Here is a 27,858-nt window from a genome sequence, read left to right on the forward strand (position 1 = left end):
TGCAGAATATGCCCCATCAAATTCCTTAACATGCTTTATTACAAAAAATTCAATTAAAAATTCAATTTTAATTATAAATTATGAAATTTATTAATATATTTTATTACAAAATTTTTAATTAAAATGTCAATACTAATTATAAATTATGAAATTTGATGTAAATTTGTAATTAATATGGTATGTGTTAAGTATTATGAAAAGTTTTAATCAATTTATTATCATGTTTAATTAAAAGAAGTAAATTAAATAGGAAAATGTTAATAATGGTGGGTATTCAGTAATATGAAGAGGTTTAATTAATTTATTAACAGGTTTTATTACATAAATTTTAAAACAATGAATTAAATAGGAAAATGTTAATAATGGTGAGTGTTTAGTAATATGAAGAGGTTTAATTAATTCTTTAACAGGCTTTATTACAAAAATTTCAATTTTAATTATAAATTATGAAATTTATTAACATGTTTTATTACAAAAATTTCAAATAAAATGTCAATATTAATTATAAATTATGAAATCTGATGTAAATTTGTAAGGGTTATATAAATTTTGGAAGACAATATATTTAATATACAAAATTAATTTAAGAATAATGATAATATCCTTTAATATTATAGATATAAGTGAATTAAATTAATTTATAGTTAAATGATTTAAATTAATGTCATGTAATAATAAATTGATAATCATGTCACATTAATTCGCCATGTCACATTAAAAATATGCAACATCACATTTAAATATGCCACGTCAAATTAAATTTTAATCTAAGCGGCTTTTTGGATCCTACGTGGCTTTGTCTAGGTGACGTTTATTTGTCATTTTAGGGTATCATTTTAATTATATTTTATAGATTATAGAAATAAGTGAATTAAATTAATTTACAGATAAATAATTTAAATTAATGTCATGTAATAATAATAAATTGATAATCATGTTACATTAATTCGCCACATCAAATTAAAAATATGCAACATCACATTTAAATATGTCACGTCACATTAAATTTTAATCTAGGTGGCTTTTTGGATCCTACGTGGCTTTGTCTAGGTCGCGTTTATTTGTCATTTTAGGGTAGCCTTTTAATTATATTTTATAGATTAACTCTGCTGAAAATATGGCGAGATTTGGTCGATTTAGCGACATTAACCTATCTCACATGACGTTGTTAACATCAAACAACAATGACCAACCGCGTCAAACCCACAATTTAACTTCATATAAGCAAAATTTATGTTTTGACATTTCAATAATAACTACGAACATCTACTAAAGTTAACCGTAAGTACATTATTAGGACTTCCTAAAATCGCGGCTAAGCAAAATTAAAACATAAAAGAGTCAAGGGAGATAGGTTTAAGCCGGCAAACTGATCAAATTTGTCTAGATTCTTAGCGTAGGTAGTTATTGACCGACAATAATAAAGAAAACAAAGGTAGTAGAAAACACAAATAATAATATAAGATAGTCTTTTTACAAATACCACTAAATATAAGGTAGTTTTTGACAAAAACCTCTTTTAATTAATAGAAACTAAAATTTAAATGATAAATAGAGTTTGCCCATGCGAGACCGAACACCAATACTAGTTGTTAAAAATAAAAGCGTACCCTATAATAATGAAGTCTCCGTTTGAGTGTAAGCACTAGTGGTCGTAGACCCAATAAACAGATCAACCGGGTCGGGTTGGGGCTATGTGAGTTCGGGTCAGATCAATTTCGTGTTCGCAGACTTCGGGTCGAACAAATTAGCCATAAAGCTCATCCCGGTGGCCAGATCATTTAGGGCACGAGTCCTTTCTGTGATAACTATTATTAAGTTTTTTATGAATAATAATCAAATTTAAAACAATCACACATTTTAGTCAGGTTATATTGAGCCGAGTCAATTCGGGTTTGGATCAAGTTTGGATCTTGAATTTGGGTGTTGAATTAGGTACGAGTTGTCGAGTCGAGTGATTTGGGTGAGTCAATTTTGCCGGGGGCTACAGTGAGAGTCGCTCGGGACAACATAAGATTTTTGACCTAATAAAAAGGAAAAGAAGTGCAGGCGGAAAGAGTAGAGTGAATTGATCAGCAAATAAAAATGGCGTCGGAAGAAGTGAATCAAAGAGGACAAAGTGCGGTGTCGGCGGTCGTGAATTTATCGACTGAAAAGGTCGTTAAGTCTCCTAATTACGCTCTTCTTTCCATTTCTAAGTCCCTTGCTGCCGGCGGCATCGCCGGTGCTGTGTATGTTCTTCTCTTCCTTTTCATTTTCCTCTTTTAATGTTTTTTTTTTCTTTTGACTGTACTCCCTCCGTCTCCGTCAATAGTTTAGTAAAGTAGTTTAGTTTACAATTGTGAGAGGAAAATAAGTCAAGTCGACTGCGGTTCCCAGTTTTCGTTGATTGATGCGTTTAATAATGTTTAGATCCTTTAATTTTAATTCTGTTTACTAAATGATCTAACTAGCGTAGCATTTTGTATTGAAAAATCAATGTATAAGTAGATAAAAAAACTATTTCTGTTATCTGTGGTGACAGAAAATGAATTAAGTTTATCGAAGAACTGTAGTGTCTTTGGCTTGTTCGGGGCACATTGTCACTGTAGAAGAAACAAACGACCTAGAAGCTAAACTGCACGGTGAAATAGCTTAATTTAACGCTCAACGGGCCCATGAGATAAATTTGGAGAAAAATTTGGTTTTTAATGGGTATGTATGGAGCAGTAACTATGTGGTAACAGGTTGAATGTGATTCATAGATCTTTTGAGGGTAAAAGAGTGAATGCAAAAAGTTTAGATCTTGATTCGTATTTCTTGTTCGAGGGAATTTTTAGAACTGTGGAAGGACGCCCATGAAGAACCGTTGCAAACGTTACATTGGATAACTATCTCTTACAGTCTCCGAAATTTTTACTCTAATTGGAAATACTGGCAGCAGTGCTTCGAGCTTCTTAGGATTCTTTGAGGCAGCGCACTTCTGTTTCCAGTCTCATTTAGTTAAGGGCCTGTAACTGTATTCACTTTGCACTTTTCTGAGATCACAGATCTTGGATGGTATATCCAAGAGAACATGTGCTCTTTCAGGCGACACACATAAAGCTGCACTAATACCTACCATGTGTTGGCTATCTTAATTATTTGACCTTGATTTATTTTTTTTAATGGTTTTTGTGGGGAGGATACCAGAGAATGAACATACATTTGAGATTTGAGAAGTTACAGAAACGTGTCAAGTCAATTATTGAATAATTTTTTTAGGAGCTCTTACTTGTTTTGTGTGACAGTCAACATAATCAGGCTGTCCAGCCTGTTACTCAGAATCGGTAGTGCCGTACACGCCTGTTTGTCCATGGGTCGAGCTAAGCAATTTTGTGAAAATTGCTCTTAGTTTGGCTTAAAATGAAGTATTTAAGTGTCGTACCATGATGGAGTGTTGGGCACAAGAGGTGATAAGAGTGTTTTGTGAAGTCTGTTTTGATATTGAATTTTGATATACTTCTGGAATTTTGTGTAGTAGACTAGTACTCCTCAAACATCTTTTTCCCCCCCTTTTGCAGATCACGTACGGCAGTTGCTCCTCTAGAACGGTTGAAGATTTTGCTGCAGGTTGGTCACCATTATACCATTATTGCTTTCATCATTAAGGGCTCACTTGGGATGAGAGTAATTATTAGGGGATTAATATGCTCAAATGAACTAAAAAATGGTGGAAAGTGGTATGGTGGAAACGAAGAAACAAGGGCAATCGTTATTTCTTTATGGCGGGAATACCGGAATAGTCACCCACCTCTTCGCTAAGTAATGCATTACCCCTATATGGGGTAATAATTTCTCCCTCACCTCCTCTTTCCATCCTCCATCCTCCACAGTCCACAACCACCACTAACCACCAGAGGTATTTTGGAGGTTTTGGGGCACTAGGCGTGATGTAGAAACGGTCCCAAATAATAAACAAATTGATATTTCTAATTAGCCTACCAAGAATTTTATGATCGTTGCACAAAATTAAAATAAGCTACTCCCTCTGTCCCGGTCATTTGTTGTCTTATTCCATTTCGGGGTGTCTTTAATTGTTGTCTTTTTTATTTTAAGAATGAACTTTATGAGCAATTTGATCATTCACACTCAATTTGGTCTACTTGTCATTTAGTACTTGTCATTTAGTAATTGGCCCCCTCCTCTTTTCCTGGTCTTTGTGCCAAAACCAAAGGACAACAATTGAGTGGGACGGAGGGAGGGAGTTATAATTTTCACTAGAGGTCGTTGTAGATGTGAAGCAGATACAGTTACATATTATTAACACTTCTTACATTACTAATCCGGATGGCTCGTGGGTTGCTTTAGACCTTTTTTTTTTTTTTTTTTTTTTTCGAAAAATGAGATATTTAAAATCATGGAGTACTTATTTTTTACATTGAAAATAAAATTGACTTGGAAAATACAAAAGTGGGATAACACTACTAGTTAATGTTTGGAGATGAAACGTTTTGATATAAAAACTAGTTAGACTTAAAACGCATGACATTAGAAGACAACCCATAGGGTTGGAACCCCAAAATCCATGTTGAATAATTGATCAACTTCCTACTTGGCCAAAATGTAACAAATGATTTGTATTCATTGATAATGTATTTAAGGGTCCCTTCGGTTATGAGGCCCACCCTCTTAGCTGGTCCTACTATCCCCCAATCTCCTCTTTCTTCTCATTTTAAGTTCTATTACTTTCCTAATAATACTCTCATCCCGAGCGACCCCTAAGGGTTTCTTGTTTTTGTACCATATTCTTCATTTTGCCTTCCATTTTACTCTAGCTTGTGTCTTCTTAGGCCATGTTCTTTTGGACTTGAAGTTGGTGAACTTAACTTAATTTTTCTAAACTTAACTTAATTTTGCTTAACTTAACTTAATTTTGCTAACTTTTCTGAACTTAATTTTGTCGAACTTTTCTAAACTTAATTTTGCTGAACTTAATTTTCTGAACTGAACTTATAAGAGCATAACTTTTCTGAATTGAAAGAATCTTAACTTAAATTAACTTAAATTAACTTAATTTAATTTTCTTATTATCCTTATCGTTATCCTTATGATGACGATGATTATGATTATCATCATAATGCGGCAGCACCGTGAACAATGAAACACCCAATCGATAGCTAAGGCCTAAGCGTACTATGGTAGGTCCTTCCATTCATAATCATTCATAGTCTGCCCCAACCCAGGAAATGGATGGAACTAGGAACTCCATGCAACCAATCCGAGGAGAGGAGTGATAATCATAATGCCACCTCCCACGGAGTCAAAGAGAAAACAAAGTCCGATGTACCAGCAACCTTCGCGAAATATATATCTGCCAATTTCTTCATAAGTTTAGGAGCAGCGATTTCACTAGGATCGCGTAGAAGATCATAACTCGTGGTCAAAGCATCATCAAAAGTAGGGATAACAATGATACCAGTGACGTAGGAGTTTAGCCTGCAACAAGCAACAACAGACTGCAAACGGGATGCCAGAAAGGCATAATGTAGGACATCCCCAGTATCATAAACCCCCCAAAATGAAAAGGGAAGGTGGCAAGCCGCCAATGCCAATCCCCAAGCCCAAGCCCAAACGCAGTGACAATACGTTCCATGAACGAAGTGCCGCATCAAAAAGAAAGCTGAGCCGCCCCAAAGACACGTGCACAAGGCTAAGTAAAGTTTAGAAATACCAAGACAAGCCCGAGGCAACTCCCACTATGCGTCATCAATCCTCGCGACAGAATCCATAAGCTCTATGGTCCTAGTCACTCTCTTCGTCACAAGGTCGCTTGTCAAAAACAGGGCACACAGTGACAGGACCACCCAGAACTCTAACACCAACACCATGCAAAGGTCTAGCAATAGAGGGGGGAAAACACCAGGAAGCCAGGAGTCGAGGACCATCCTCCATAAGCAGATGTACGACCTTCCCCACAACCAAAAGTGTCCCCAACAATAGTGCCATCATCTAAGTACCAAACCTAGAGCCTCCCTCTCTCATCTTACACACCAAAGCAAAAAGCAGAGGGCCCAAAGAATAAAGGATTAACCATGCTGAACCCCCGACAAGACCATAAGCTATGCTCCCCATAATACGGCCGAGCAGGACTAGAGTAACGAAACTCCACCCATCGGGATAGAACGAGCGGTGACGCAAACTGTGTAACATGGTCGCCTCTATTACACAAAGTTTGCGTCACTGCTCGTTCTATCCCGATGGGTGGAGTTTCGTTACTCTAGTCCTGCTTGGCCGTATTATGGGGAGCATAGCTTATGGTCTTGTCGGGGTTCAGCATGGTTAATCCTTTGGGCCCTGTGCTTTTTGTGCTTTGGTGTGTAAGATCAGAGAGGGAGACTCTAGGTTTGGTACTTAGATGATGGCACTATTGTTGGGGACACTTTTGGTCCTGGGGAAGGTTGTAGATCTGCTTATGGAGGATGGTCCTCGATTCCTGGCTTCTTGGTGTTTTCCCCCCTCTACTACTAGACCTTTGCATGGTGTTAGAGTTCTGGTGGGTGGTCCTGTCACTGTGTGCCCTGTTTTCGACAAGCGACCTTGTGACGAAGAGAGTGACTAGGACCATAGAGCTTATGGATTCTGTCGCGAGGATTGATGACCCATAGTGGAAGTTGCTTCGGGCTTGTCTTGGTATTTCTAAACTTTACTTTGCCCTGTAGTCTTTGGGTCGGCTCAGCTTTCTTTTTGATGCGGCACTTCGTTCATGGAACGTATTGTCACTGCGTCTGGTTTTGGTGATTGGCATTGGCGGCTTGCCACCTTCCCTTTTCATTTTGGGGGGTTTATGCTACTGGGGATGTCCTACATTATGCCTTTCTGGCATCCCGTTTGCATCCGTTGTTGCAGGCTAAACTCGTCTCTGGTATCATTGTTGTTGTCCCTACTTTTGATGATGCTTTGACCACGAATTCTGATCTTCTACACGATCCTAGTGAAATCGCTGCTCCTAAACTTATGAAGAAATTGACAGATATGTATTTCGCGAAAGTTGTTGGTATATCAGACTCTGTTTTGTTTTCTTTTTGACTCTGCGGCAGGTGGCATTATGGGAGTCTCAGCACGATGCTTCCTAGAGTCTCAGCACGATGCTTCCTAGGTGGCATTATGGGAGTCTCAGCACGATGCTTCCTAGGTTCCTGGTTCCCATTTTGACTATTTCTAGGTTGGGGCAGACTATGAATCTAAGCACCTACCGTAGTGTGTGTAGCTATCGACCGGGTGCTCACTACCACGTGTACACTAGTACTAGTAGTAGTAGTAGTAGTAGTAGTATTTTAGTACTAGTATTAGCTTGAAACACAAGTAAAGATAATAAAATACTTCTTAGTATAAGTGTTAGTTTGAAACACAAGTAAAGATAATAAAATATTCCTTTATATAAATTAGTATGTTTGTACACTATCTAATACATAAAAATAAAAAGTAAATCACATACTCGTATTACTTTTCTTTCTAATCTTCCAGTTGACTAGTTCCATATTTTCATTTTCCCCGTCACTTTCTTCATCTTCATTTGAGCTCACCCCGTCAAATTCATTGCCTCGTCAAATGTTTTTGACTATGTTATTTCGCACTTTGTACATAGCTTGTTTCCACTTTTTATCAAACACGCTTTTTTAAATATAGAATAATAAATCCATTGCCTTGCTAAATGTTTTTGAGTAGAGGAGTGAAACACTTGTTTTTATGGGTGGGGGTCTGCTGGATAGGTAGGAATGCGGTAGAAATAAATGTTTTTTTTTTTTTAAATATAGATAATAATTAATCTCGGATTGTTTATACAATCGATTTGAACAAAAGTCTTTTTTTAAAACTCGTCAATATTATGAAACTTCTAATTTTGCTCAACTTTTAGAGCTTAATTTTTCTGAACTAAACTTAATTTTGTTGAGCTTTTTTGCTGAACTTAATTTTACTTAACTTATAAGAGCTGAACTTTTCTGAACTTAACTTAATTTTGCTGAAATTAACTTAAAGAGGGTGACTTAAGTCCAAAAGAACATGGCCTTAGTCATGTAACTTCTAGGTTCTAGTAATCGTCTACTATTTTTGTAAAGCACTTTCAAGTTTCAAGCTACTTTAGTGAGACTTATATGCAACCACTTTCGAACCCTGTTCTATAATAAAAGATGCTTTGCATATTTTAATTGAAGATTCTAAAAGGCTTTTTATTAAAGAGAGTGAAAAGAATTTTTGCTGGAGATTGTTGTTACACCTTCATGTGTTCATAAGCCAGGGGGATATAGAGTTGAGAGTGTAAACTTATGGTCAACTGTTTTGTGGCTGATGCTTTATTGTTTTGGCAAAAGTTCCCGTCTTTCTTTAAATCAATAATGGTCTATCGCTTGACTGAATCTTCATATCTTACCAGTGTATCAGCTAGAGGATGTAAGGAATGTCCCTAGAACTAATTGATGCACAGCCATTTGGTGTCTGATTGAATTAGATTTTGCAAATAGATGATATGCCATTCTTTGAATGAACACTAGGCTACTTATTTATTTATGGGCTGAAAGTGCTATTCAATTGTAGTTATACAGATATAGATGATAGTGAAGTCTCGTAGTTTGTTGAAGGCTTTCACTTTTTTCAATTTCACGGGCGTGATTACTACGTGAAGAGGTATCTTGCATTAGTCTGTAATGAGGACGATTGGGTTATTTACAGGAAGAAGCCTTTGTTTAGGGCTGGTGAATACACCAAATAATTTCCCTTGTTGGCATTTAGAGCAGCAGGACTCTGATTGCTGGAACAAGAATCTGAAGTGTAGAAGTCTTTCAGTTTTCGCCAAGTAATCTACTCCATATTTTTTTTTTGCAGAGGTTATACGTTAGGGATGTCCTTATTCCTTTTCAATTCTGACTACATAGGTAGTCCAAAACAGGGGTAGTCCTATGTTAAGGACAAATTATGGGAATGCAGTAATATAACTCAGAGGATAACTGAAAGGGGAAAAAACTCCGAGAAGATTTAAGGGGACTGAAAGATTGATATTATGATTGGGAAATGAGAAATTGAGAATACAATTGATGACATATCCTCCTATCCACTAAGAGAGCTTATTTATAGCTAAAATTGCAGCGGCTAATGCTAGGTCTAGTACAACTATGAGCTGTAATGGTAAGGACAACTGCAGTACAGACTAAATAGAAGATATGCTCTAGTTCTAGCTGGTAAATCATTTCCACATTCCCTGATGTGTCCACATGGTCTTCTAGAACCTCATAGGTTCCTCTCCCTGGTGACTGTTGCCCTGTCAGCTCTCCTTTTGTGATGATTTGGTTTGTTGCTGCTGACATCTTGTCCTTTCTGGTAATATATATGGCAAGTTCTGTATTATTCGTATCATACTCGTCACATATAAATGTTTGGAATTAGAATCATGTTTTGCCCACATTTGTATTTTAGATTTAGTAACTGGTGGGCTCCTTTTGAAACTCAATACTGATCCCATAAATGCTAGCTACTTCCTCATATTTTTGACTTTTGTTGAATTTCACTTTGTTAGCTGTTTTGATGGTGAGTAGTATTTCATTTTACATTATGTTTCTTTTGTTGTGATTCTCAGGTTCAGAATCCTCACAGCATCAAATACAATGGAACTATACAGGGTTTGAAATATATTTGGCAGACGGAAGGACTCCGTGGTCTGTTCAAAGGCAACGGTACAAACTGTGCCCGTATTGTTCCAAATTCAGCTGTCAAGTTCTTTAGTTACGAGCAGGCATCCAAGTATGTAATGTGTCTTATTACTTCTAAGTACATAATATTTTATGTTTGCTGCTCATTGTTGTAATCTTGTTCTGTTGTTACTTGCTTTCTGAGTCATCATGATCCATTGGCAGACAGTTGGTGATGGATATTTAAGAAACTACTCCCTTCGTCCCACTACATAGCTTACACTTGCTTTATACACGATTATTAAGGTAAAAAGGAAAGTGTAAACTATAGACTGGGACAGAGGGAGTAGATTGTTGTATCTGTTTGGCATGGTTTAGCTACATTTCCATGGTTTTGCTACATCGATGGAACAAATATGTGTGATGTGTATGTATTTGCCTAAAGCTCAAACTGAATAGCATCTAGGAGCCTTGTTGGAGGAGACTGACATTTTTAGCCTTTTACAATCTATCTTTTAGCTAGGGAATGGACTCATAAAATGAAGCGCTTTCTGTAATAAATAATTGGGTCGGAGTTATTTGTTAAGATGGTTCTTTTGAAATCACTGATGACATTGTTTTCGTTGAACAGGGGAATTCTGTGGCTTTATCAGCAGCAAACTGGAAATGGTATGAGCATGTGCCATTTCTGTTGCATACAGCGCCTCTACTCCTGTTCTGGGCTACCATTGTTGTCTTTGACAAATACTCCCTCCTATTCTCTTTGTTGTTCTCCTTTCTTTTGGGCATAAGAAATAAGAGAATCAATTTGGACCACACAATACACATGACCCCACATCAAATCGATTTTGGACTACACAAAGTTGTCCAAAAAAGGAAAGAGGGATCAAAACCTGAATTGAATGGAAAAGGAAAGAGGGAACAACAAAGAGAATTGGAGGGAGTATTATTTTATGCAGTTGCTGTTTCTTTTTATCTTTATCGATTAGATAGCCCATAGTTTTCACGTTGGAGTAGATCATAAAGTCGCTGGCAGTTTCGTTGGGCATGTGACATCTGATGCAATACCTTTGATTTTCTGTATTGTGTGCATCAGCAATGAATTATTTAGGGATGTAAAGATTTAAGAGTTGATATTTTAAAGATTTACTTAGTTGTCGGTTATTTGGAGGTGGAAAGGGGTTTAAAAGGTCAAATGAAAGAAATCTTGTGTGAATAACGTGCTCTAGATTTATCATGTAAAGAGGTTTAAGCATTTTTCAGATCAACAGTCGTGCTATTCTCTTTAAAGATGTAATTCAATATATCTTAGATTTCTAGTTGATTGCATTATGGTGAATTATTCCTAGAAAAACTACTTCTTGGCATTGTGCTCTGCAGAGAATGCTGAACTGAATCCTCTGTTGCGTCTTGGGGCTGGAGCTTGTGCTGGTATCATTGCCATGTCGGCAACTTACCCAATGGATATGGTACGAGGTCGGCTAACTGTTCAGGTATGATACTGAATTTTTTTGCACTGGTTGTTGTAGAAAATCACAGCGTATTAAGCTCTCATCGTTTTCTTTTACAGACAGATAAATCACCTCAACAATACAGAGGTATTTACCATGCTCTCACAACTGTATTCCGTGAAGAGGGTGCCCGGGCTCTGTACAAAGGATGGCTCCCTTCTGTTATTGGTGTGGTAAGTACTATGTGAACTGTTAACTACAGGATTGAAATCAATCCAACTTGTGTAATAAGGTTGCATGTATGTTTGACCTAAGTGGAAGTTCTTCATGGTTTATTGTTATGTGCATTTTCTCTTGTGTATTATGTTGTTTTCGGATTTATTATACGTTCTTACCAACAACTTTGTTATATATTAATACTTGGTTCACCTTTAAGTTTTACTTCGATTTTCAAAATCGTTTTAATCTTTATTCTCCAAGTTTTTATAAAAGAAATCCGGACTTCGATTTTAAAACCTATAAGTCTACCTTAACTTTTGTATTATATTGCACTCCCCTTTTGTTTTTCACTTTTTTTTTTCTATATTTTCGCATTTTGAGGTGTGCAATATATCCAATCAAACCCTTACTGAGCCCTAGATTTCACTATTCTAAGCTATTTAAGCTACTTTATGACAGGTGATCTGAAAGTACCAGTGTTCAATTTTGTTATTCTCTTGTCATAAAACGGGACTGCAACCGTGCTTTCTTTTTTTCAATTCTGGTTATGGAGAAATAAGTTGGCACCTAAACAATAGTATTAAATCTCCATATTGGTCACAGACTCACAGTTGCTTATTAGTTTTCATGGCCTAATCTCACGAAATGTGGTAAAATGCAGCCGCGGTAGGTATTAGGTAGTATATCGGTGTCGTGGCCATGTTTTAAACGATGCATAAAAATGATGTAACCATAATTTGAGAGAAACAGTTTCTCCAAAGAATTGTGTGCTCGTTTCTGTTTCTTGTTGAAGTAATACTATTGTTTTGGCAAGTTGAAGCTTTTGTTACTTGTGTTGTTACTATGACTTGTTATTTCTTAACATTTGATGTATACATGCACCGCACCAATCACAGACATGGGTAAAATTCCTCTTGGATTAATTGTGTATTTTTGTCGACGTCCCTAAAGATCCGTTCTCTCTTCAGATACCATACGTGGGTCTCAACTTTGCCGTATATGAATCCTTGAAGGACTATTTGGTCAAGGAAAACCCACTTGGCCTAGTCCAGGACAATGAACTAAGTGTGACTACAAGACTTGCATGTGGTGCTGCCGCTGGAACTGTTGGTCAGACTGTAGCGTATCCCCTAGATGTTATTCGTCGAAGAATGCAGATGGTTGGTTGGAAAGACGCATCCACGGTTATTACTGGTGATGGAAGAAAGGTGCCCCTTGAATATACAGGCATGGTTGACGCATTCAGGAAAACTGTGAGACACGAGGGTGTTGGAGCCTTGTACAAGGGTTTGGTCCCGAACTCAGTGAAGGTAAATTTACTTTTTCCTTCCTCTAGTTTTGTACTCCCTCCATTCCAAATTTATCGTCTCCATTTGACTTTGCCTACTTTGACAATCAATTCTTCAAAAACAATTAATTTAATGTTTACCATACATTGTCACTATTTTATATTGTGAGAAAATGTGGGTCGAAATTGACATTGTCTGACCACCAAAGGCCAAATTAGAACAATAAAATTTGGGATGGAGGTAATATTCTATCTTGGCCTGTCTTAGACAAAAGTTTACATTTTCTTTGTATGCATGTTTTCTGTGGTGGAGAATATGTAAATGATTTCCCAGTCAACTTGTATCTGTGTACGTAAAAGGCGATTGAAAAGAATAACGTAAATTGTTGGCTTTGACAAATTACGGACGCATTATTTTGTGAGGAATTTAATGGATCTGAAAGCGGAATTGATAATTTTGTTATTTGGCTAACATGCTAAATTGTGATCATCTGTAGGTTGTTCCATCAATTGCCCTAGCATTTGTGTCGTATGAAGTGGTGAAAGATCTTCTCGGGGTGGAAATGAGGATCTCAGATTGAAGTAGAGATTTGTTGTTAGTTAAATTTTGTAGGGCAGGTGAATCAATTGATCACACCTTTTTTACTTGCGAGGTTTATAAGTAAGTTTTATGCGAATAAGGAAGTACACGGAGTAGTCTGGGTGATGTCCTACATGTTATAGGACATACTTTACTTACCGCATTAATCATTTATGGCATATCCCTCAATTTGTGGGATTTTTGTTTGCTATATCCGTAGTCTTCCTGCTCTGCTATGCTTTTTCTTTTTATATTTTATCGGAAAATTCACGCGGTACCCCTGAGACTTCACACTTTGCATGATATACCCAATTTTTGAAACTTGAAGAGGCCATAACTCGGGTTTACGAGCTTAGAAAATGACGATTTTTTTAATTTCAAATCGTTCAGCTTTTCGACAACTACGATTTAAAAATAAATAATAATAGAGTTTGGAACGGGTTTGCGGCAATGGAACTTGCTATCGCCGTATTTATTTATCATGCGAGTCCGTATAGTGCTAGGAAATTTTTGACTGACTTGTAGTAATAATTTGTAGTATAATTTTGGATTAAACATATAACAAATCCAGACATTGCCTCAAAAAGCATGTCGATATACATACATCACTCACTGTACACACAAACTGCATTATGAACATAAATGAAACAATCAAAGCAATCAACTCAATTTTGATGTCATGGCAAAAAAAAAAAAAACCTTTTCAAAGGCAATCTACTCTATCGTTTCTGTATTCTCGACTTCACGACCATGTTCTTGACTTCGTCATAGCGACTTTGCAAATTCCCGCTCCACAGGCAAAGTTGCCTTATGGCTTCTCGTTTCTCATCTTCAAGGATCAGTACCTGCTCGTTCTTCTTCGTCAAAAGTGCATCCAACTCTTCTCTTGACCGCTTCACTTCCTTTAGTGCTGCCACTACTTTCTCCTTTTCTACCTGTTCTTTTTCGACCTCAACTTTCAACTTACTCAACTTCTCTTTCACCGTTAACCCGTATTCCCTCTCCTTCTCTAGTTCTTCAGTTAGATTCCTTAACTGCTGCTCCAATTTCTCTCTTTCAGTATTCTTTCCTGCCAAAAACTGCTTCATTATTCGAATTTCTTCTGAAATGTCGTAGATTCTGCTTGAAAACTTGCCATTATCTTCCTCAAACTTCTTGGTGAAATATTCCATTCCAGCTATTGAGTTGCTCACATTCTCCGTGATATTCGTGATCATTCCGCCATATGCTTTATCATTAGCTGCTAATGCTACCAAAAGTCTACTGATCTTATATTCTAGAAGTTTGCACTCTTCTTGGAAATTTTTTGCATTCTTATAATCCTCTTCTTTCTCAGCCAATACCTGTTCTGTTACATGGATCTTTTGGTTTGCCAAACGAAGTTGTACTTCCATTGTGCGGGTTTTCTCCAAGGCGACATCTGCTTCCTTTCGTGCCTTCTCCATGTCTCTTTTGAGCTTCTTAATTTGTCTTTGTGCTTCTTCGAAATCTAGCCTGCCCTCTTGAAGATGGCCTTCAAGTTCTTCCAGCTGAGTTTTTTCAGCAGGTAACTCATCTGCTTCTTGGGTAGAGTCATCGACTTGTGCTATCTCCAGTTTATGTTGGAGGGACGATAATTGGTCTTCTCTCTCTTTCAATAAGATCTCAACTTGTGAAATCTTTGTTTTCAATCCCGGTACCTCCTCAACCATCTTCTCCAACTCTATCACTTTACTTTCAAACTGTTCCTCCATTTCTTTTTTCTCCCTCGTCACAGTGTCTAGCTCCAGTTTCAAACTGCTGTTTTCGATGTCTAGATTATGTTTATCCCTGATCAGTTCCTCAATTTGTTGTTTGAGATCAATCTCAGTTCCGAGAAGATTTGACTTCTCGGAATTCAATTCTTCTGCTATTCTTTCAGTACTCATTAGTTTACTTACTATTGCATCATATGCAGACTCAAGAGTCTTTTTCTCATTGCAGACAAGCTCCAACTGGTTCTTAAATAATGCGACTTCAAGTTTTGTTGCTTCAAGCTCTTGCCGGAGCCCGTCTGTGGTTTTACTGATTTCGTCTTCTAGTTTTCTGTTTCTGATGCCCTTTTCCTTAGGGGAATGATCTGAGTCCGAGTCTGAATCTGATTCAGAGGAGGAGGAAGAGGAATCCTTATTCTCATGATGATGCTTGTGTACTTTATCCTTTAATTCTCCAGTGAGATGATCATAGTGAGCGTAAAGTGATTCATATTGTTTGTGGAAAACCTCGATGAGCTCAGTAAGGGGCCCTGATTTTAAGTCTTCTTTATCGCCTTCGTTTTGAACAATGTTCAGTATTTCATTTTTCTTCTCCTCCATATCTGCAACAGACAGAAGTCTGTTTTAGTACAGGCATAAAAGATGATGGTGATTTCTCACGAGATTTATTTGAGCCTAGTCGAGATTCAAGGCATCAAGCGAACTCAAAGTAAACTGTGATCACTATAATGTGGTGAAGGGAATGTTGGACACGATCACATAAGCAATTTCAGAATTTACGGTTTTTTGGACAAATGATAAATTTTCTAAGCACTAGTTCCGTTTTCCAGTTATAGCCTTGGCCGTAGTTGGGGATTGGACCTCGCTAGACCGGGGAGAGGGTTTCCTCTCTGGTCTTGGGCATTTGGCACACTTTGGTTTGGTTTTTTCTCGGCCTTGGTCGGGACCGGCCCCAAATGCACTTTTTTTTTTTTAAAAATTGTTTATATTTGTCCAAAATGGTTGCTGATTCAAGCATAAGAAAATATGGAAAATTTGTTGGCTTATCCTAGAAGATATTTGTAACCGACCAGAGACATTTTTTTTGGGTACATAAGAGGGGCGAACCCAATGACCGGAGACACGTATATCCTCTTAAGGCAAGAAAAGATAGCCAGAATTTGCACAAAAAATAGCATAAAGAAGAGATGATGTAGACAGAATGCATATTTCCGATTGCATTCTACATTTGTACTTGATTATGATGGACATGTTATTTTACTTGATGGGTAATAAAAAGCGGGCGAGAGAGGGAGCGTACCTTTGCGGGTGGCCTGGAGTTGCTCATGTTTGACAGGATCAGTGTGATAATCAAAAAAGGACTTCATTGAATCTCTGATAACATGTTTCTTCTTTGCCATTTTCACCTTGTTTTTCAACTTGGGTCTAAGATACAAGAAGAATCAGTAGTACCTGAATTATTATTAAATCATAAGACAAAAACATTTCGTTAAATTCGTAGTTATTTTCGGGTTTTGAATAACATTATATGCATCATCCAGAATATGCCACCAGACTTATCGACATTCACTGTCATTTTGTTGTTACATTTGAAGAGACAGACAGACATGGAGTACAATATAGATGATGGGATTAATTAGGTGTTTATCAACCTGGAAGCAGTTGGTCAACTCTAAACTAAGCAAATCAAAATTAACATACTTGAAAATTGAAATGAAACAATTGTTGAAAATAAAACAGCATAACAAAAGGAAATATACATACACCAATTTGTGTTGAGGCTGCTTAAATGAATCAATAAAGCAGAGCCTAAGAAATGATAGAGAGAGATACAATGGAAGTTGATGAACCCCCAAAGTATCATCTTTACCATTTCCCACCATTTATATCCACCATCTAAACATTTAATTTAATAAATAAACAAATATTTTAGAGAAAATGCAATTATGAGTCATGCTTACATCAACGGTTGTTCTGGGTAATTTGGATCCTCTCAATTTCTCTCTCAATTTCCTCTCTAATACACTCATATTTTAATATATATTTTCTCTTTTCATTTATTAAAACTTTATTTTTATGAAACGATTACAAGCGTTGGATCACCACAAGATTTGATCTGGACCGCTTATAGAAAATGGACGTCCATTTCTTTTGAGCAAATTGAGAAAATCCGGACCGTCTGGAAGGGCCAAATAGACTTTTGATTTTTTATTTTATTTAAAAAAAAATGTAAAAAATCACACTTGTTAATAAGACCTTTCGAGTTTCGACGTAGTATTGGTATTTCGAAAAATTCTTTGGTCCATGAAGTTCACATATAAATGAGTCATCGTATTCTAAATGGAATTAAAGATAAAAGGCCACAATCAATCAATCATTTTAATTAATTACTTCCTAATAAATAATAAAGTTGGTGAAATAAAACGTGAGATTTTCATTGGTGAGACATATATTATAATTCAGAATTTTTCTCTAACAGATACTAAACAAATTGTAACATGGCAACGTAAATTGCAAGCCATAATAAGGCAGAGCACGTAGCAGATTAAATATCAGCGGCAATTAGACAAAACCATAAATCCATAATCAAGCAAGATCAGAATGCAGCTTGATTTTTATAATATAACAATATACTATCACATACTTGACTGATTCCCCTAAATCAGATATTTAGTGGTTTCCACGTACAACTACAAATTACTCGGTTATAATTACATCATTTTCATAATTAAATTACAAAAACAGAACAGCAAGTGTGAATGTACGATGGCAAATTAGTAATGGCCCTCCCTTGGTATGTTATTTCCAAATGTCTACCGACTACCATATCGTGTTTACGTGTAATGTTAGTCAACTGTTAACTAAAACACAAAATCTCATTGGAGACGGCGATATCCGTCCAGGGCGAGTCCACGCTTAAGAATGGTGTAGCAAGTGCTACACCATACAAGACAAAATTAATGAGCAATTTTTCATTTGATACACCATAATCAAGACTAATTAATTATCTCTTTCATTAAAAGCTTGATGATTCTCGCGCGTAACGGTTTTCAAAGGCCACAAAGCTTAAGTCTATTAATCCTATGATATTAAATGCAATTAGAAATCCATTCCCAAAGAATAATAATTATTATCTCATTTAACGAGTAATAGCAAAAGAAGAGGGTATTGAAAACCACAAATTAGAATCAACGCATGTATGTACTCTGTACTTAACTAATCACAATTATAAATCATTTACTCCATATATTAATTTTCCACAAATACTATCATACAACCAGTTGTATAATAGCATTGTACAACCGTCAAAAAGTTGTTGAGCTCTTACACAAAGCTATTGAGTTATTTTACAAGTTATTGAGCTATTTTATAAAGTTATCGAGTTTAATAATTATTCCTGTAAGCTCAATAACTTTATACCATAGCTCGATAATTTTGTTAATAAAGCTCAACAATTTTGTAATAAAACTCAACTATATTGAATAAGATGTATATACAACCAGTTGTATAATACATTAACTGTTAATTTTCTCACAAGTTATAGAATAAGACGGTCCTTCATTTGTAAAAAAAAGCTATTCAATAAATGTGTTGTATTTTTACATAATGATACCGTCTCACATTGTATCGGCATAAAAATGTTATTATAGATCAACATTGTACTTCATGGTAACACCCCGGCCCAAACCGGGTCGGGAGCGGTTACTTATGATAGCTCACCAGGCTGTGTACATGGCTCACAGATCAACACGAGTCCTTTATAGCGCATTTTGTCCTCACTCATGCGCATCCCGGGAACCTTCTCAGGAGGTCACCCATCTTAAGACTACTCCCAACCAAGCACGCTTAACTTTGGAGTTCTTTTGCATGGATGACCATAAAAGAAAGTGCACTTTGTTGATATGGGTAGTATTTTCAATCCCTTTAAGCACTAGTCATTTAAGCCTATCAATGGACCTCTTCAATTACCGTGGGGTGTTACATCATATGCCAAAGAAACCGTTATAATAAGTAGTAGTAGTTCTTGCGATTTTAAAATAGTATGTAAAAAAAAAAACGATTTTAAAATAGTGACTTAGTTTTGCTACACCATTATTAAAATTCTGGCCTCGCCCCTGTATCCGTCACAAGACTCACAACCTTGTGATGGATACCATTTCTTCTCATAAAATACCCATGAGAGGTGAGTGGGAAAGTACATGGGGGTGCCCCACCTTGTCCCCTCTCCCTTTTTGTGAGAGGTTTTCAGCTTGTGACGGGATTATCCCGTCACAAGCAAGACGCTTTGTAACTAAAATAATGGTATGTTGAGATCAACTCATTGTTAATCATTAGCATATCTTCGTCTATTGCTATATCATTTATGCCTTGCTCGTTACTTTACTTTTTCTATATCTATTGTAATTATTTCTTTATTTATTTTTGTGTATAGTTTAGGTAAATAGGTTATTTCTTTTCTATAAATCATATACACGTAATCCTATAAATATTGTAACCTATTTTGAATCAATTGAATCATCACATTCATTCAAAATCAATCCTTCTCAATTCTAACAAGGTATCGAGCTTGTAAGATCTGTCTTACCAATACAACCAATTTTTTTCGGCTTCCCCACCCTTTCAAACCGTAATCCCTCCCTTTCCATGGCTCCTCATGGCAATCTAATTCCCAACCCTAATGATCCTAACACACCTTTCATCGATGATGTCAACCTATCTCAATGCAAAGAACTCACCCCTCTTACATATTTTAGCTGGAAAACCCAAATCTCGAATATCCTCTTTGGATATGACCTTCTCAAATTTGTTGATGACACCCATCTCGCACCTCCCGCTACCCTCACTGATGAAACCACAAAAACTACCAAATGCAACCCCGCCCTTCATACTTGGCAGCGCCAAGATCGCCTTGTTCTCGGTGCTCTCATTGGTATGCTACCCACCAACATCGCATCCCTCCTCACCAACACCACTACTTCTCGTGAAGCATGGCTCACTCTCGCTCACACATATGCCAACCCCTCTAGGAGTCATATCCTGCAAATCAAGGACACCCTTGACTCCTTCTCAAAAGGCAATCTTTCCGTCTCTGATTATATGACCCAAATCAAAACTTATACTGACAAACTTGCAGCACTCGGCAAGCCAATGGATGTCGAAGACATCATCGCCAAGGTTCTTCGAGGCCTTGACTCGACCTATCAACCTGTGATCAATTCCGTTCGAGCACATGACACTACAATTTCCTTCGACACTCTTCATGAAAAATTGATCAATCACGAACTCACAATCAAACAAACTACACCTCCATCATCCTACCCCATAACCGCCTTGGCTGCTCAAATCCGTCCCAATTACCCTCGCTCTAACTCTCGTCCTTCCACACAGCCACCTCTCCTTCCTACACCGACACCCAACTCCTCAACAGAGCCTCAAACACCTTTCAAAGGCCGCTGCCAGTACTGCAAATTTCCCGGTCATTACCTCACCTTATGTCGAAAGTTCAAGCGTGATTTTCCTAATCTCGTCCTTCTTGACTTACCCTTTCCCCCTCCCGGTCCACAAACCGCACTCCTGCTCAGCCACAACTTCACACCGCTGCTGCAACAATTCCCTCCACCTCGCATCCTTGGATTGTTGACAGTGGTGCTAGTCACCACATCACCAACGATCTAGCAAACCTCTCCCTTCACTCCCCATATAATGGCTCAGATGATGTTATAATCGGTGATGGTACATCCCTTTCTATTTCTGCTATTGGTTCTTTCACTTTTCATACCTCCTCAAATTCCTTAAAATTTTTTAATGTTTTACATGTACCTCGCATCTCTCGTAAAATATTTTCCGTTTCTCAATTTTGTCGTGATAATAATGCTAAAATTGAGTTTTCTTCTTCTGCTTTTCAAATCAAGGATCTCACAACGAGTCAGGTGCTCCTTCAAGGCAGTCTTGAAGATGGCATCTATTTGTGGTATCCTCCGTCTCCTCAAGCTCATCTCGGTCTTCTCTCTCCATCCATTGCTTGTCATCACAAATTAGGACACCCATCAAAGTCTATTATATCTTATCTACGCAGCAATTACTCTTTAAATATTCCGTCTTTAGATTATTCAAATTGTAATGCTTGCGATATTAATAAAAGTCACAAACTCGTTTTTTATGATTCTTATTTACATTCCAGTGCTCCCCTCGATTATTTGATATTTTCTGATGTCTGGACTTCGTCTGTCTTTTCTTACGATAATTTCAAATATTACGTTATTTTTGTTGATCACTTCACAAAATACATTTGGATTTATCCTCTCAAAAATAAGTCGGATACCTTCTCTGTTTTTCAACGTTTTAAAGCTCTTGTGGAAAAAAATTTTAATCGTTCTATAAAACAACTCTTCTCTGACAATGGCGGTGAATACATTAAACTTACCCCGTCCTTGTCCACGAACGGTGTCACTCATCTTACATCTCCTCCACATACCCCGGAACACAACGGCTATGCCAAGCGTCGCCACCGTCATATTGTCGAAACCGGACTCTTCCTTCTATCACACGCACACCTCCCTCTCAATTTCTGGCCTCATGCGTTCTCTACTGCCATCTATCTAATAAATCGTCTCCCTACACCATCCCTCTCTAATGCTTATCCTTATCTTAAATTATTTGCAAAACCACCAAATTATCTTAAATTACGGAGTTTTGGATGCTTATGTTATCCATGGCTCCGACCATATACTCCTCACAAACTAGCCTCTCGTTCATCCCCTTGCATTTTTGTAGGCTACTCTGCTTCCAAAGTGCATATCACTATGTCGATCCACTCTCAAAATGACTCTATACCTCTCGATATGTCAAATTTGTAGAAGACACCTTCCCTTTTCCCTCCATTACCAAATCCTCTTCTACTGAGGATTATGCATCAACTCAGTGGTGCAATGTTCTTCTACCCATTCTCCCTGAATCATCCCCACTTCCTTCATCCTCCCCTGCTACGTTTGATACACCACCTGACAACCCACCCTCAACCACCTCTGCCACACCCTCGACACCTTCCTCTGCTCCCTTAGACTCCCCTACAACGACATCATCTCCCCCTTCTTCTAACCCACCCAGTCCCGACACCACACCTCCTTCCTCTAACCCAACCAGTCTCGTAGCCACACCCTCTAGTGATGCTTCCTCTACTGCATCTCCTTCACCACCACCTCCTCCCTCCACCTCCACCACTTCGAGCCGTTACAACCCGTCTTCTCAACAACATTCGTAAACCTAATCCTAAATATGCCAAAACCGCTATTGTTTCTGACCCTCATCATCTCCCTACCTCCACAAAAGAAGCCTTGTCCATACCCCATTGGCAAGATGCAATATAATGCTTGAAGAATTCACCGCTTTAACCAACAACAAAACATGGTCCCTTGTTCCTCCTCAGTCTGGCCGAAATGTAATTGGTTGTAAATGGGGTTTTCAGATTAAATACAATCCCGATAATACGATTCACAAATATAAAGCTTGGCTCGTTGCAAAAGGATTTAATCAACGACCGGGTCTCGATTATGCTGATACTTTTAGCCCGGTTGTAAAACCGGCAACAATTCGCCTCCTTTTGCCTCTTGCTGTCTCACATAATTGGTCCATTCGTCAGTTAGATATCAACAATGCTTTTCTGCAAGGTTCCTTGTCTGATACAGTATACATGTCGCAGCCTCCGGGTTTTATTGATGCTTCTTCTCCGTCTCATCACTGTTTCCTCTCCAAAGTTATTTACGGTCTTAAACAGGCGCCATGAGCTTGGTATAATGAACTCAAGTCTGCCCTATTAACGTATGGTTTTCGTCTATCACCTGCTGATCCATCTCTTTTTATTTGTACTACTCTCTCTTCTCCTATTTATCTCTTGGTTTATGTTGTTGATATCATTATCACCAGTCCGTCTACTGCTCTTTTATCCTCCTTTATCTCCACACTTGCTGCACGATTCTCGCTTAAGGACTTAGGTCCGTTGTCCTATTTTCTGGGTGTCGAGGTTACACCTAATCCTGCAAGTCTGATTCTCGCTCAATCCAAGTATATCCTTGATCTTCTTTCACGCCACAACATGCATGAAGCCAAGCCACTTCCAACGCCTATTGTTCATCATCCTCCTTTGCTGCGCTCATAGGGCTCTCCAATTTTGAATGTCTCAGATTATCGTGCCATCGTTGGTGGCCTTCAGTACCTTGCTCTTACTCGCCCCGATATCTCTTTTACTATTAATAAGCTTGCTCAGTTCATGTCCGCTCCGACTGATTTGCATTGGGCTGCTGCCAAACGCCTTCTACGGTACCTCCAAGGTACGTCCAACATTGGCTTACAACTATATCGTAATTCTCCTGTTACTCTCTATGCTTTCTGTGATGCGGATCATGCTGGTGACAAGGATGACTATATTTCCACCCCTGGTTACATCATTTATGTTGGTCGCAATGCTATCACTTGGTTCTCTCGCAAGCAACGTGCTTTGGCCCGTTCTACCACTGAAGCTGAATTTCGTGCCATAGCTGATACGACCGTTGATATTGAATGGGTTCATGCCCTCCTCACTGACCTCGGCATTTCTCTACCATCTTCTCATGTGCTTTACTGTGACAACTTAAGTGCCACGCATTACTCTGCTAATCCCGTGTTTCACTCTCGTATGAAGCATGTTGCTATAACTTTTCATTTTGTCCGTGAGCGTATTCTTTCTCAGAAATTACGGGTTCAACATATTGCTGGTTCTGATCAACTTGCTGACCTTCTTACCAAGTCCTTACCTCGTCCGCGCTTTGCCTTGTTATGTTCCAAGATTTGTCTCTCCTCTGGATCGTCCATCTTGCGGGGGCGTGCTAATCATTAGCATATCTTCGTCTATTGCCATATCTTTTATGCCTTCCTCGCTACTCTTTTTATATCTATTGTAATTATTTCTTTCTTTATTTTTGTGTATAGTTTAGGTAAATAGGTTATTACTTTTCTAGAAGTCATATACATGTAATCCTATAAATATTGTAACCTATTGAATCAATTGAATCATCACATTCAAAATCAATCCTTCTCAATTCTAACACTCATTTCCCCAAAAATATGACTAATAAATTAAATAATCAAGTTTTATTACTATTTTAAATAATATTTTTCCAAACTAGAATTTTAGATAATAATAATATGGGAAAAGTCTTAAAATGTAGATCACCAGATTGGGAGTCTAATAAGGGAGAATTAAAAAATGTCAAAAAAAAAAAAAGAGAATAGAAATATGAGAACCAAATAACCTCCATTTCATCGCGTTTTTCCCACTTTTCAAAAATATGTGATAGCTGTTTTGAAAAAAAAATTGAGAACATAAACAAATGATATATAGAATTTTTATTTAGTATCTAAATAATATAGCAATACATAAGATATTATCAAGGAAAATAATATTCCATGCTTTTTTTTTATAAAGGATAAGTATATTGATATCAAAGAATAATACATTGTTAAACTCCCGATCCAGATCGTAGGATTTTACGATCCTATAATCCAAAAAGTGGTGACCGATCCTGATCCTGGGTAGAATCTTAATTTTGTAGAATATTGTAATACCCGGCCTTTGTGGGACCCGTACTTAGACCTTGGGATGCGTGAGAAGACCTTTAGACCGATACGAGATCACTCGAGAGGGAAGGATAGCCTTACACTAGACCAAGTAGAGTTGCAGCGGATCGAGTTGGTCCACTCGGTCGAGTGAAGAGTATACTCGACGGAGTGAGTCCACTTGACCGAGTAGAGTTCTACTTGGGCGAGTGCTACTCGCTCGAGTGGGTTCACTCGACCGAGTGGACTCGGCGCATGGTCGAGTGACGCTGTTTCAGAATAGGGGATTTAAACCCTTTTCTTCCCTAACCCAGAAATCATTTCCACCTTCCTCCTTATCTCTCCAAACACTCTCCCTTCTCTCTAATGTAATACTACGGTTTTCCATGTCCATGGGTACTCTATCGAGTGGGGCTTACTCTGTCGAGTAAGTATGTTTTTATACGAAACAGTAGTCTGCCTAATGGGTACTCGATCGAGTACATGTGACACTCGATCGAGTAAGGGGCACTCGATCGAGTAAGTCACTTACTCGATCGAGTAAGTTGGTCTTACGGGTTATTTTAGCCGGGTTTTGTTAATAACGCGTGATTAGTATTTAAGGGTTCCGTCATCTTTCTTAATCACTTTTCACTTTTCTAAAACCTTTCAAAGAGAGAAGAGAGTTAAATTGCATTGTTCTTCGCGTTATTAACAAATCCCAAGGGCTAGGATCGTCGGATTGTCGTGTTATTTACACCGTTGAGTTCATCGCGTCAAGGGTAAGATTCTTGTATAATTTTTATAATGTTTCGTTGGCTTTGTTTTGAAAGATCATAGATCCATATTAGACTCTCTAATAAAAATTAAATTATCTCATAATTTATCATTTTGATGATCTATGTAACATGCATGCAATATAAAAATATAAAATGAAAGAAGAGGAAAACAATTTTCCTTACATTGAGAAATGGTAGTATTTGGCCACAACCAAGATCACCCATCTTGGTTGTTCTTGAGCTATTAAGAATGGCAAGATCATCCAATCTTCAAATTAGAAGAGCTCCTTTAAGTTGCACCCAAGAACAAACCTCCAACTCATATGATTAATTTTAACTAGAAATTAACCATATAACCCTTGAATATTATGTAAATAATACTAACCACTCTTAGTATTTATTTTGTTTTACTAACAATCTTAGTAAAAATGATGCTTATGATTTTTAGAGAGATAGACAAAAATTGTTGTTCACATACAAAAATGTACAAGTGAAGTGGTAAAAATGAACAACAATTTGGAGAGTTTTAAGGGAAAAGTGGCGGGTGGAAGGGTAGTGTGTAGGACTCAACTTGTTTTTAATGTCCAATCTTTGTCACATGCACAAAAATATTATGACAACTTATGGAAGAAAAATAAGTAAAAGTGAAATGATTATGATCATCCACTAACTTCATTTACACGGTCCAATGTCCCATTTTAAGGGTTCATTTTGGTTCTTATATTTGTCGCACAAATACGTGTAAATTTTATTTAAACATCGTTTCATGTTTAAATGCTTCCAATTAATTTCGTCCAAATCACTCCGTAAATATACGTGTACCACTACACATATTATTTACGTACTAATATTAATCACATTAATCAATTAGTACAATTTTAGTGAATTAACAATTAATTAACTAAAACCCGTCTCATAAAACTTATTATTTAATTATCGCGTAATTAAATAATAACCGCCGCTCCTCGAATTCGCAACTCGAAATCTCTCTAAATCAATTTAATCGACTAACTCTTAGTCAATTTAATCAAGGGACTAATTTAAACTATATCTCATATAATTAATTAGCTTTCGTGTTGGGGCTCGTTCCTTTAGGTGTGACCGAAAGGGATCAGCTGAACACCGCCGTCTCACGACAGTAACGTCAAACCCTAGTTGGCCAACCGTTACCGATATACGTTGATCAGCTGACTAGTATTGCCAATGAATATCCCATGCATATTCCTTAATGAGATTTAATAATATTATCATGCACTATTGTGGAAGACAAAAACTCCAACAATCTCCCACTTATCCGAGACAAGTTGTGCGATGATTATAACACACAATTGTGGATAACTCCTTATCTCAACAATATCCTCCTTGTACTCTACAAGGGTGTGTTACCAATTCTCTTGTCCGTTTTAACAACAATCTCCCACTCAATGCAAGGTGTCTTTTAGGTCGCACTTGCACATGAACATATCGTGAGTGGTTTTCTCGATCGGGAGTGTGACTACCTGACCGGAAAAATCTCCCATAGATTAATTCCGAGCGTGGCCACGCATTTGTAGTCATAACTCCTCGAGTGGCCTTGAGATGTTTAAACCCAACGTGGGTGGACAATTCCTGTCTGCCCTATCTATCCTATTGCACAATACAGATCACCATGACCCAGTAGATGTCCTTTGGTCCCCTTTCACGGCATGACCTAGGACAAAAACCAAAGTCACTCAAAACTGTACAGGCTCAGATAATAGTCTCCAGTTTAAAGAATCGACTCATAGGAATATCATAGAAGTCCCTGCCACGACCAGGCGTCTGTAATAGATCTAAGGGACTCTATAAATGTCACTGCCCGGCAAAGTGTCCCACAGTCTGCCCATGTAAACGACTAGTCATCCTTATGACCTTATGGTGCTGAACCTACCATCAATCGTCTTACAATCTAGTCACTCCGAGACGTCACCTCATTAAGTGACTAGGGGCTAATACAATGTTCATCCTATTCACTTGAATTGGGGCTCAACATTGTCTCCACAACCAATTCGGATAAACAAGGTATTCATGTTTTCAGTCATACTGAATAATTGAGTTCTTAAAGAAACTCTAACAATCAATGCGATCATCACTTATGTAAATATCAATACTCTATCCAATATTTACATAACGATCTTTAGCAATTAAGGTATACTCCTCAATTACATTGAGATGACATAACCATCATGTCTACCTTATGCCTACGGCTTTGGTTAGAGGATTAGCAACAGTTACATCAATCTAATTTCCATTGCTATTTTTCTTCGTTCTATGCAATTTTTCATCACATAGAGCCTTTCTAAGTACACGTCTAAACAAGTTTTTAGACTCTGATTCTAAAGCCAGTCAAACACTCCCACTGTTTTCACAGTCTCCCGGGTGACGATATTCGGCTAACAGAACTACTCTAGTTCCATTAAAATCCGGATATCAATTATCTCTTTTACAACATCGGATGCTGTAATGTACTTAGCTTTCGTTCATGATTTGTACGTATAACACTTATACATACACGTCCTTCATATGACATCTTTTATGTATGACTCCTCATACATATTTGCTTTATACATGTATAACTT

The 27,858-nt window shown here is 37.5% G+C and overlaps 2 protein-coding genes across 2 annotated transcripts; one reads left to right on the plus strand and one right to left on the minus strand.

Moving 5' to 3' along the window:
* Positions 1-1,939: 1,939 nt before the first annotated feature.
* On the plus strand, positions 1,940-13,390 carry LOC141653755 (mitochondrial adenine nucleotide transporter ADNT1-like). The gene is made up of 8 exons (XM_074461600.1): positions 1,940-2,231; positions 3,543-3,591; positions 9,590-9,753; positions 10,273-10,310; positions 11,022-11,134; positions 11,212-11,325; positions 12,280-12,621; positions 13,097-13,390. Exons 1-8 carry the CDS (start codon positions 2,086-2,088, stop codon positions 13,178-13,180), a joined length of 1,050 nt encoding a protein of 349 aa, XP_074317701.1. The 5' UTR covers positions 1,940-2,085; the 3' UTR covers positions 13,181-13,390.
* A 320-nt stretch (positions 13,391-13,710) lies between these two features.
* LOC141652385 (uncharacterized) lies at positions 13,711-16,389 on the minus strand. Its single transcript, XM_074459848.1, has 2 exons — positions 16,213-16,389; positions 13,711-15,514 (listed from the first exon to the last, which is right to left on the minus strand). Exons 1-2 carry the CDS (start codon positions 16,310-16,312, stop codon positions 13,899-13,901), a joined length of 1,716 nt encoding a protein of 571 aa, XP_074315949.1. The 5' UTR covers positions 16,313-16,389; the 3' UTR covers positions 13,711-13,898.
* Positions 16,390-27,858: the final 11,469 nt, after the last annotated feature.

The sequence above is a fragment of the Silene latifolia genome, chromosome 4 (assembly GCF_048544455.1).
Source record: "Silene latifolia isolate original U9 population chromosome 4, ASM4854445v1, whole genome shotgun sequence".
In the NCBI taxonomy this organism is placed as follows: domain Eukaryota; kingdom Viridiplantae; phylum Streptophyta; class Magnoliopsida; order Caryophyllales; family Caryophyllaceae; genus Silene; species Silene latifolia.